General features: G+C 41.1%; 1 protein-coding gene across 1 annotated transcript in view; it reads left to right on the top strand.

Annotated features, from left to right (window-relative positions):
* si:ch211-1e14.1 (UPF0606 protein KIAA1549) overlaps nt 1-12,752 on the top strand; it is a 257,773-nt gene that overhangs the window by 99,698 nt on the left and 145,323 nt on the right. The window contains exon 2 of the mRNA XM_060839554.1: nt 7,898-10,207. Within this exon, the coding sequence (XP_060695537.1) occupies nt 7,898-10,207 (2,310 nt within the window). The remainder of the gene's footprint in view (nt 1-7,897; nt 10,208-12,752) is intronic.

Below are 12,752 nucleotides of genomic sequence, written 5' to 3'. Positions count from 1 at the left end.
AATGAGTATGGTGCATATATTAGTCGTATTTGATTGAGGGTAAGGTAGTCTGCCTCAAAAGCTCAAAGGTATCCCAAGTGCTGCTGGCAGTATAGATTTAAAGAGTTAGATTAGATTAGATTAGATTACTTACAGTGTGGAAACAGGCCCTTCGGCCCAACAAGTCCACACCGACCCGCCGAAGTGCAACCTACCCATACCCCTACATTTACCCCTTACCTAACACTACGGGCAATTTAGCATGGCCAATTCACCTGACCCGCACATCTTTGGACTGTGGGAGGAAACCGGAGCACCCGGAGGAAACCCACGCAGACACGGGGAGAACGTGCAAACTCCACACAGTCAGTCGCCTGAGTCGGGAATTGAACGTGGGTCTCTGGTGCTGTGAGGCAACAGTGCTAACCACTGTGCCACCGTGCCACTTTAGGAAGGAAAAAAATTAGCTGGACTTTAAGGAAATGCGCAAAGGCCCACGTCTGTATATATTTCATTGTACGAGCAAATAGTAACGACTGAGGGACACCTCTTGGTATCAGGTCACTCTTCAGCATTGTGGATACCATAGAGTCCTATCCTAGTTAAGAGGCTGTGTGTTCAAGTGTGGATAAATAAGAAGAAAATCTGGAAGGAGAATGAAAAGCACCACCAAGATTATGGAAAGTTTTTATTTCCCTCAAACTCCAAAGTATTGTTTTAAAAAATGAGAGATATTTTTGGCGTAATTATTTTAAGATTGCTTTTATAAAGTGAAAGGCATTAGACAATTAAATGAATTGTAAGCCTAGGTGCAATTAATCAGTAAACTTATCTCCTCATACTTAAAGCTAATGTTAGACTATTGAGATGCCATATTTTCTGGCTTGATTTCTTCATGCTTGACATTATTTTTCCAATCAGTACAACAAACTACAGCCATCAGTAAGTTTATTTTTAATTTGAAGGCAATGATAGTGGCAAGACAGTCAGTATTTACTGTACATCCTTCGTAGCTTGAAATTCACTACAAGTCAATCTTATAGTGTAGGTTTGGGAAGTACTGGTGTAAAACTAGGGGCCTGTATGTTCAAAACCAGTTGAGTTTTTCAAATAATCAGTAGATTTCATGACCATCTTGTTGTTAGATTAAAAATGACAAGATTTATTAAAATCATAATATTTTGCTTCGCGTGAAGTGATGGCTGCTTTTTAGCTCTAGCACATAGCTATGTGGAATTTCCCTCAAAATTGTTTGGTGTCTCTTCTCCTTTCGAAATCTTTGTAACCAACTTTGTTGCCTAAGTTTGTCACTTATCTTAATGGTCCGGAGAGTGCAGCTGCAGTAATAATGTGCGCTGAGACATTGACCAATATTGAGGGTCGAGCAGCTTTGCAACATGTGTGTCCAAAACAGAAAATTGTGTCTCATGTCATTGAGCTCCTCTGGAACCTCCACTGCTGTTTCCCATGAATTGCTCTCTAAAAGCAAAGGGATTTTTACTGAGAGAATTAGGTTTATTGCCGACAAGTAATGCTGGATTTAACTAACTTTAAATTCAAGCTAATATTAGGTTTAAAGCAATCTGGATGTGAATTGATGGTTCAAAGAATTTGAGTATATTCCAGAGTCTGAACTTTAATTTCTCAGAAATGCCATCCCCACCTAAGACGCTTTACTAAACAGAGGTTACAAACTGTATGTAACCGAATTTAGTAAACAACAACATCAACACATTCATCTCTCAGTTCTTTTAATGTTTATGTTAATCTAAAAACGTCTGGAAAGTTTTGACCATGTGATTCATTACAAATAGTCTTATGATCTATTGTATTTTTTAAAAACTCATTTGTGGGATGTAGGTGTCGCTAGCTGGCCAGCATTTATTGCCCATCAGTAGTTGCCCTTGAGAAAGTGGCGGTGAGCTACTTTAATCAGATAAACAGCAATAAACTGGCAAAAGTTTGTCGAGGAAGAGAAACTAATTGATAAGTCTGAGTACGCTTGACTAATTAAGCTACATGCTCATCAAAGTGGGAAACCCTGATCAAGTCAGGCTAAATTGTCATATGCCTTTAGCTAGATAAGCTTCTCGTTTAACAGTCATCATAATGAGAAACTAGTTTAACCTATGTGGAAAAGATCATGAGGTAACCTCGCTCATCTAACATGCCCAGTATCATTGTCGTACAAAATGGCTTTTCCTTTTAAAATCATCTTAGACTCCCAAAATACAAATTAAATTCATAACATTCCCGGATCTCGAGCTCCAGGGAACAATACACACATTCAATCCATGACAAGTAAGTGTACATGCAGATCAGACCATAAAGAGTTAATCTTTCCACCAGCTTCCATCCTGTCTCTCCCTCGCGCGTTCTCGCTGTGTCCCTTGAATCCTTGGGTCAGTGAATGTAATTTACAGAAGAATGTTTTCTCTTTCTCTGTCTCACATGTATGAACATCTTCCAACTTTCTTACTATGTCAGTTTCAGCCTTTGTGTTTTCCTTACTTGTAAGTGTCATGAGACATTCACATTCCAGAACAATCAAGATTAGGAAGCTGAGCTTCATAAATTCAAATCTGCTCAATGTGGTATACATGAAAATGTATCAGGATTGTTCTATTACATGCATATTCCACTCAGCTTATTAAACTACAAGTTCTTTTCCTATTGAGTATGAGTTTTGTTAAGAGTCTTCAATATAAACCAGAAATTCAGTTATTCAACATCCAACTGTGAAATATGTGTAGCTTCCAGCCCTCGGGTCAAAAGGAAATACTGTCACCTATTCCACAAATAAATAAACATTATCACCTTATTTACACTAAGAACAGATAATTCTACTGTACAATAGCACCCCCCCCCCCTTGGGCCACAGTCAAGCACTTGCCTGCATATCCTGCGCAGATGTTCAAAGCGACAAAATTTCTCACTGGTCAGTCACCCATGGCAGTAAGGTCGAAGGCGAGGTCCCTGACAAAGAACAATCCAACCAAGACCTGAACGATGGAACAGGTGGACAAAGTTACTTCAAGCTCAACAGCTGTGAAGGTAAATAAAGGCTGCAACAAATCCATCGGCTCCATGCCATTGGAATCAGTTGGTTGACTTGTGAAGTATCGTGTGCTTCCTGAAGTGCAATGTCAAGTACACATTAAACAAATACACACACAGGCGTCTTTGTTCAAGTCTTTTGGCTGACGAGAGCAGGCAATGTGATGGCTTTCAGCTCCTAGTTAAGAGCTGGCACGAAAGTGGTGAATACTTGATTCAGTTGCTCAACTTTTGGACAAAAGCAGGAAAGTTGTTTGGTAGCAGTATTCACGTCTGAGTAGCCCTATTTAGGATCCATCAAAGCCTTGAAAAACAACATAGCTTCTGGACTTGATGGAATAGCAGCCGAGATCTATTTCATTACCAACTGCATCAACTTCCCATCAAGATAGGGATAAATGACGATGTGCTAGCAGGCTATAGAGACTCGGCAATCATTACCATCTACAAAAAGAAAGGCGATCCATCTGAATGTGGAAACTATCAGGGAAACAACAGCAGGAAAGGTCCTCACCGATGTCATGAAAAACCTTCTCAAATTTTTAGATGAGAAGGTCCTTTTGGAGACACTAGCTTTAGATCATCATTTGGAAGAATCAACATGATCTTCACTATGCAACAACTACAAGAAAAATGTTGTGAACAACTTCAGCCTTTGTATATGGCATTCATCGACCTCACCAAAGCGTTTGACTCTGTATCAAGGGAACTGCTATGGGATGTCGTATCCATCTATGGATGCCCTGCAAAGCACGTTTGAGTCCTGAGGTTCCTCCACAATGGCATGCTTGCTATAGTTATGGTCAGCAACAGTAACTGGGAGCCTTTTCAAGTCAGATCAGGAGGAAAACAGGGGTGCATGACAGCCTCAACTTTGTTCACCATCTTTACTGTGACAGTCATCCACATCATCAAGGATGAGCTACCCCCAGGAATCAAAATTGTCTTCAGAACACATGCAGATTTTTCAATCTTGTTTAGTCCGAAACCAAGACATCTATTAGTTCCCTCGTCAAATTCCAATATGCAGATGAAACACTGTTGCAGCTCTCTCAGAAAACCACCTGCAACAGATTCTGACTGCCTTCAACCATGCATATAAAACTTGGACTAACCATCAATTCCAAGAAGGTTCAGATCACCTATCAACTGTTACCAATGGAGACAAATCTGATAGAACCATCAATTCAACTTCATGAATAAATCCTGAAAACTGTGGACCACTTTCCGTATCTTGGAAGTCACCACTCTTCCAATGTCGACCTTAATAACGAGATCCACCATCATCTTAAATGCGCTAGAACAGCTTTTGGACGTCTCCAAACAAGAGTGTGATTTCAAGATGTCATGCTTGTGACATCTGGATAGATGCCAAAATGTTAGTGTACGAAGCAGTGGTGATCCAAGTGTTCCTCTATGCATCAGGATTGCAATGAGTTGAATGTGTGGTGCAGGAAAAGCACAGCAGGTTGGGCAGCATCCGAGGAGCAGGAGAATCGATGTTTCGGGCATAAACCCTTCATCAGGAATTAGGATGGTGGGACGAGGGGCGGTGCTAAGAGATAAATGGGAGGGGGTGATGGTGAGGTAGAAGGTGATAGGTCAGAGAGGAGGGTGGAGTGGATAGATGGGAAAGGTGATGGACAGGTCAAGAGGGCGGTGTCGGGTTGGAGGCTTGGAACTGAGATCATGTGGGGTGGGGGGGAGGAAATGAGGAAACTGTTGAAATCCACATTGATCCCGTGTGGTTGCAGGCTCCCAAGGCGGAATATGAGGTGTTCTTCTACCACACGTCGAGTGGTAAGGGTTTGGTAATGGAGGAGGCCCAGGATCTGTATGTTCTTGAGGAGTGGGAGGGGGAGTTGAAGTGCTCATCCATGAGGCGATGGAATTGTTTGGTGCGGGTATCCCAGAAATATTCTCTGAAGTGATCCACAAGTAGGTGTCCTGTCTCATTGATGTAGAGGAAACCAATCAGGTGCAACGGATAAAATTAGTGGAGATACAGGTAAATTTCTGTTTGATGTGGAAGGATCCTTTGCGGCCTTGGACAGAGGTGAGGGGTGTGGTGTGGGCGAAGATTTTGCACTTCCTGCAGTGGCAGAGGAAGATGCCGGTGTGGGGGGGGTGGACCTGACGAAGGAGTCGCAGAGGGAATAATCTCTCCCGGAACGCAGAAAGGAGTGGGGAGGGAAATATATCTCTGGTGATGGGGCCTGTTTGTAGATGGCAGAAGTGGTGGAGGATGATGAATGTGAAGTGGAAGGTGAGGACCAGGGACGTTCTGTCTTCGTAGCATTGAGAGGGGTGCGGTTCAAGGGCTGTGGGGCAGGAAGTGGAGGAGATACACTGGAGGCATTATCAACCACGTGGGAAGGAAATTGTGATCTTGAAAGAAGGAGGCCAACTGAGATTTTCTAGGCTGGACTTGGTCATCCTGGGAACAGATGTGGCAAAGGCGGAGAACTTGGGAATAAGGGATGGTGTCTTTACAGGAGTTGGGGTGGGAGGAAGTGTAGTGTGGATAGCTGTGGAAGTCGGTGGGCTTGTATTAGATGTCCGTGGTTAGTCGATCGCCAGAGATGGAGATGAAGAGGTCCAGGAAGTGAGGCGAGGTGTCCAAGATGGTTCCGGTGAATTTGATTTTGGGGTGAAAGCGGTTGGTGAAGTTGATGAGCTGTTCAACCTCCTCGTGAGAGCACGAAGTAGCACTGATACAGTCATCGGCATTAGCAGAAGAGCAGGTGAGGGGTGGTGCCGATGTAACTGCTGAAGATGGACAGTTCCACATACCCAACAAAGAGGCGGGCATAGCTGGGTCCCATGCGGGTGTCCATGGCTACTCCCTTGGTTTGGAGTAAGTGGGAGGATTGGAAGGCGAAGGACCAGTTCAGCTAGCCGGATGAGGGTGTCAGTGGAAGGCTGCTGGTTGGGACAGCTTGAAAGGAAGAAACGGAAGGCTTGGAGGCCTTCGTCATGGTGGATGGATGTATAGAGGAACTCTATGTCCATGGTGAAGATGAGGCTTTGGGAGCTGGGGAAACAAAAGACTTAGAGGAGATAAAGGGTGTGAGTGGTGTCCCAAATGTGGATGGGAAGCCCTTGGACAAAGGGGGAACAGTACGGTGTCAAGGTATGCAGAGCTGAGTTCAGTGGGGCAGGAGTAGGATGAGACAATGGGTCGACTGGAGAAGTCAGGTTTGTGAATCTTTGGTAGGAAGTAGAATTGGGCGGTGTGGGACAATGAGGTTGGAGGCTGTGGATGGAAGATCCCCAGAGGTGATGAGGTTGCGGGAGTCCGGGAGATGATTTGGTGATGGGAGGTGAGGTTGTGGTCGAGGGAGGCACTAGGAGGAGAAGTCTGCGAATTGGCACCCGGCTTCAGCAGTGTAGAGGTCGGTGCACCACACTACTACTGTGCTGTCCTTGTCATCAGGTTTAATGGTGAGGCTGGGGTTGGAGATGATAAAATGAAGGGCTGCTGGAGTAGATGGAGTAGAGGGCTGCGAGGCATGCATCATTTGTTCCAATAATCAATTGGGTAAATGCAGAAAGAATGTTTACCCCGACTTTGTTTAGAACTAGAGGACATCGTTGTCAAATAAGAGGCAGACAGTTCAGGACAGATGAAGGGAAATTTGTGAATTCAGGATGATGAATTTTTGGAATTTTTTGCACAGAGGATTGAGGAGGCTCAGTTGTTGATTCTGTTGGAGACTGAATGTGATAGGTATCTACATGTTAAAAACAAGTGATAAGAGGGTGGTGCAGTATTTAAGTAGGAACTCAGTCACTGTCTCATTGAATGGTAGATGAAACTCCAAGGGTTGAATAGCCTACTCCTATTCCTATTTCTCATGTTCTTGTGTTCACTGCAAGACATCTTTGCTCTTGTCAATGGACCATTTGGGAGAGGATGTTGAATCCTTACCCAGCTAACAAATAAAGTAAGTTCACATTCTCAGTGTGGTTACTGATGAATGCCATTGCTTTACTGCTGACTTCAAATCCAAGCTGTTATAGAATCACACATCACGGAATCAGAACCTTTGGACCAACAGGTTCATGCTGACCTGAATCCTAAACTAAATAGTCCCACCCGCTTGCATTTGGCCCATATCCCTCCGAATCTTTACAGTTCATGGACTTACCTTATTTTGTGGATCATCATTAAGTTCTGTTTGGTTACATTTCAGAGAAATGTCCTTGGTCAAAGGCACTACATGAATGTGGATTTTCTTGTCATCTTTCTTTATTTAATTCCATGACCACTGAATTACTATAAGCCCTCCTAAGTGGGAAAAATTCAGTAACAATCAATTGTCTGAATATTGTTGATTCGTTTTTGTTTTTGTAAATGTTTCTCTTTTGTAACATATAACACCTGCATTACCAGTGGGAATGATAATCAAGACTGCAAAACCGATGCTGATGTTGATTGAGACAGCCCCACAAGGTGATTCTGATGCTTGGATAGTATTTGAACCTTTGTTCTGTGCTGCTGGTCGGCATTTTTGCAATCATGACTGCTAAGATCTTGTCTGCGACCAGGAATGGCCCTTGCTGGTCGATCTTAGCACAACAGTGCAAAATTTGAAACTGCTCAACCACTTGAATTTGTGTTTGTGACTTGAAAATTGTTGTGTTTACAAATGTTTTGAATTACTTAACACTGTTGAATTTGTACACCTAACCCATGAAAGTGAATGTTTGCAATGAGCTATCCTGACCTTTATTGTGCAAATTTATTACTGAAAATTTCAGCAATTATTAAAACAAGCTTATTCCAATATGCTTTGCATGTTGACTGTTTCATACCTCCTTGAAATATGTTTAATAATTGTTTTCTGTTCTCTTGCAGGTGAACACTTTTTAGATGATGCAGTATTGTCAGACAGGACACATGAGCAAAATCTGGACATAAATGACACACTGGACACCGCCTTAACAAAGCAAAATCAAGAATCCAAAATAAGCACTTCTGCTGTGGAATCAGCCTTGCAGTCAAGTTTGGACCTAAAAGCAGGAATCCAACTAAACGCTGAAGAAACCTTGACGCATGTTAAAAATCAAACTTGGTCAAGAAAGCTTGTGTTGTCTGATTCTCAAGAATCTTCAACCATTTATAATTCACAAGTCACTGCTTCATCAGAATCAGTTACAATGGTGACCGAAGAATACCAACTAATTACATCACTGCATTTGTTTACGCCAACATTGTCATCACCAGTAATTCCATTTAGTTTTCTGAAAAACAGTGCCACGAGGCAGTCATCAGAACCACAGATCTCATTGCATCTTTCAAATTCCATCTTGGATTATCCGTTATCTTTTAGAATAGTTTCAGACATATCTATTCTGCCGTCGAGCAAACTGTCATTTGAACCTATAACCACTTTATTCTCGTCAATCGCAGTTAGTCATGCTTTCCAACCTGCCATAAGTGAAACAATGGCAAATTTGGCCTTCATGGAATACAGTGAAACAGATTTGCTGAGTCACATTGATGATGCACCTTATAGAACAGAGGCCATCTTTTCTCATCATATGGAAGATTTCACTCAGGAAAATGAGATTTCTTCAACCTCAAATAATGTTGCATTCCTCAGTAGCAAAAGAGAGTTTAAGATCACTTTAGAATCTCTGGTTCATCATGTTAAAACTCCAGTCAAAGCTAGTTTAACATCAGAGCTGGTTTCTGAAGCATGTTCAAGATCTGATTTACCTCAACTGTTAGTATCTACAGATGCTGCTTTAGTTGACAATAATGCAGTAGCGGATGGAGTGATTCTGACAGAGTTTAATGTGCCGTTGCTTTCCACTCACATACATCCATCCCTCTCTCCACATGGAGTTTTACTTTCTCCATCCAAATTACTTCACACACAGTCATTTATTAACGAGTTTGGATCTGGTGATGATCTTGAAATGATGCCTTTCAGTTTTTCAAACACTGCTGCGTTTGTCCTGGCATCCAGTTTAGTCTTTGATTCATTTGGCTCAGAACTGCTAGACTCTGAAGCCTACAATACCCACTTTTCAGTTCCAACAGTTTCTGCAAAATTAAGATCTTCATCTGTGCCATCACTGACAGTCTTACCGTACTATACCACCACCTCTACAACTATCTATCCAGCAAATCAAGTATTACATTCATCTTTTGAGGATAATTTTGATATTAGCACAGTTAGTCCTTCACTGCTGGTGGAAGAAACCTTCGCATTTGCACCTACAGTTGATGAATTCAGTGTAGCTAGTGAGCATTTAAAATCAACTTTACCTCAGAACAAAAATGCAAGTTACCCCTCAATCGTGACTACACATTTACCAGAATTCTTAGCAAGTGAATCCTTTGAACTGACCAGCATTCTGGAACCATCTCTGGATTTGGTTTCTTCATCAATAAGTATTTTCTCAACAGAAACGAGTATTGTTTCAGCGACAGAATACTCAAATTTATTTGAATCCTATCCAGAAGGTTTTTCTGTGTTTGAGACAACCTACCTCGAAAATTTGTTGACTTCTTCAAATCTGGAATCTTCTTTTCTAAAGCCAGAACATTCAACATTGAATATATTGGCAACATCTACTAACCATACAAATTTTGCAGTAGATCTTGAATCTTCATTTATCACTGCCTATTCTCATAGTATTTCAGAAATGACGTCTTCTTTTGAGTCTCTGTCACCTTCAGATGAAGTAATACAACCCACGTTAATGCCATCTGTTTTTGAATCAAGTTTCACAGAGAGAAGCACTCTAACCAGTTCAAATCGTCTGGCTTCCACAGTTGCAATCAATATAGATACTCCAAGCTCCACTGTTGATCTTCCCTATTCTTCCACTTCAACCCTACTGCATACTTTTCCCAATGTTTTACCATCATCTACAGAGACAGTTTTGATTGCTACTTCATTCCTACCAACTCCATCACCTCCACCAGTTAGAAACTCTTCGGATCCAGCTCTTATGACAATTTTGACTGTACCAGTCACCAAAACCCAAATCGATAATCCCACAGCTACCCCTTACAGTAGCAGTACAATGCAGGCTATCAGCAGTACGACTTTGAAACCCACTTACCCCACGACTACCAGAACCGTAGCTTCTTCAACAGCTCAGAATTTTGTGTGTGATGTTAATGATCCTAATTCCTACCTTGTGACAGCAGGTAAGTAGGTATTTCAGTTTCATACTTTGGGTTTGGATGTACTGTTAAACCTAGATGAAGAAGTTTTGTTCATCTTGAAGTAGGTTGCTTAGTTAATATAAAGCAAATATAATTTTAATGTTGAATTTTTTTTTAGATTGTACAATACTAATTCAACACTATGATTTGTATCCATGTGAAAAATGTACTTTATTTATTCCAGTAACCATAGATTTACAGTGAACTGCAAAGAAAGCACATTAATCTCTAAGCAGGGGAAGGTTAAAATTATATTTTAAAGACCTCCAAATTCTTTCAAAACGTTGTCTTGACAAAGTTAGAAATAATCCTGATCAACTTCAGTCTTGTTTTTTAAATCACCTCCTTTGTTTTAGAATTTTCTGTCTACTCCAATAAGCAAAACAAAATTATCTTGGAGCTATAAAGATATTCTAACAAATCTGTCAAAAGACAGACCTTGGAAGCTTGATCACAAGCTATGTTCTTAGATCTACATTTTAGGGCTCCGGTCACTCATGCTACTCTCTGCAGCTTGATAACAATTTAAAGTTACATAGAGTAGAATGATTCTGATTGAATTCACAAACTGCACATGTATACTGTTGTAATTAAGTTTTAATTTCAGTATGTCATATGAAGGATTGAATAGGCTCAGTTTACATACACTATTAGTATAGTAGCCATATCAGATAGGTGTGCAGGAATCTCATTTCAGTTATATTTCCTGTACTTTTCCAGATGAAATTGGAAATGAAAATACTGACTCTATTTAAATGCTCCACTGCCAGACCTGCTGAGTTCCTTTCAGATTTCCATCGTCCACCCACTGCATATTGTATTTCTTTGCTGAGTAGGCATTTAGTTTTGTATTCCTCTATTAATGTGTCTGTCTTCTGTAGATCTGGAAATGACCTGTAGTTTTAAAGGTACTGTGGCTTTGTTTTAATAGCTGGGTATTACTTGTGCCTGTGAAGTTTCTTTGTTCCCCAGCAATGAATCTTTGTATGTGCAGTCTAGCCTACTCTTTGTGCTGACTTGACACACATATCTTTTGTGTTTTTATACTTTATAAACTGGATGGATTCTGTTGCTTTCTTGTGATAAGGTTCTCCTTCTCCCCTCAGTTTTTCTGTGACACTTCCAGCCTGATTTGGGCATTTTTTTTGGATTGTAATAAATCTGAGTCTCACCAGCAATTTCAACGTCGACTGAAATCTGATTTCAAAATTCTGTAACAACAATTTTCTATTATTCTCTAGAGACTGTTAATGAAAATATTCCACAGTCTAACACAAAATGAGAGAAAGCAGTTATATCCAATTATCACAACTTGATTGGCATAGGGTTGAGGTTGGAGGATGGTGGGGGGAATGTTGTGTCCCACTAGGTCAAACATTGCTCTAGTCAGAAAGTATTCCAACTGTTATGGTGCTGACCTATCATGATATCAGCTTTAACAGGTGCTTGAAACTTGGCAGGGTGTGAACCCTGGAGTCTGACTGTTTGGAAGGGGCAAGCAGAAACAAATGGCTCACTTAGCTGAGAAGAAGGCTTACAGAAAGTAAAAGCCAATGTGTTGAACACCTCGTTAGTCAACTGTTTTCTTCAGGCAATGATTTGTTTGACTCAGCCTTGAAATATTCAATAACCCAACCTGCCCTATTCACAGTAACAATCTTCTGGGAGAAGAAACTGCTCCTCATTTCTCTCTTAAATTGGAGACCCCTTCTTTGAATAGTGGATCTCCTGAGAAGCATCAAAAGATCAGCATAAGGTGAAAAAAACTCTCAGTCTAATAGGAAAGAGGGCTGTCCTATTTGTAACTGCAATCCTGATTCACCTTTAAATTTCCTGCAGTGGAGCTGTGCTCGATATTGCTCCAGCATAAGCTTGCCTCTGTGCCACCTTTGCTCAATGCCCTGGTTTGCAGACCACTTTTTGCTCACTGCCTTTCTCATTTGCATTTGTCATTGTTTTCCAGAATAGGTTAATATTACACAGACTCAAAGCCACCTGCTGCAGCTATCATATCCTTTCGGGAATTCAGGTTAACTTTAAACTGTAAAGGTGTTAGGAAATAAAATGTAAATATCAGTAGAAACAGGCCACTCAGTCACGCAAGCCTGTTGCAGCAATTCAGTAAGTTCAAGGCTGATCTTATTGTTGCCCATTTTCCTACATGTCTTAATTCGCTGATCAGGCAAAGACTTGTTTGACTTAGCCTTGAAATATTCAATAACCCAATCTGCCCTATTCACTGGGAAACAGTAACAATCTTCTGGGAGGAGAAACAACTCCTCACTTCTCTCTCAAATTGGAGACCCCTTCTTTTGAAAGAAATAGTGTCCCCCTAGTTCTAGATTCCTTTGAGGTAAACATCCTCAAAATTTTATGGATCAATAAGATCTCCTCCCATTCTTCCAAATTCCAGAAGGCATAGGCCCAACCTGCACAAATATTCCTCCAAGTAAAATCATCACTTCCTAGGATTAGCCTACTGAGCCATTTATGAGCTTTTTCCAATGCAACGGAGCGGTGGTCCTAC

The sequence above is a fragment of the Hemiscyllium ocellatum genome, chromosome 19 (assembly GCF_020745735.1).
Source record: "Hemiscyllium ocellatum isolate sHemOce1 chromosome 19, sHemOce1.pat.X.cur, whole genome shotgun sequence".
Classification (NCBI taxonomy): domain Eukaryota; kingdom Metazoa; phylum Chordata; class Chondrichthyes; order Orectolobiformes; family Hemiscylliidae; genus Hemiscyllium; species Hemiscyllium ocellatum.
Note: the sequence above shows the minus strand (reverse complement) of the source record. Positions and strands in the feature narration are given on the sequence as shown.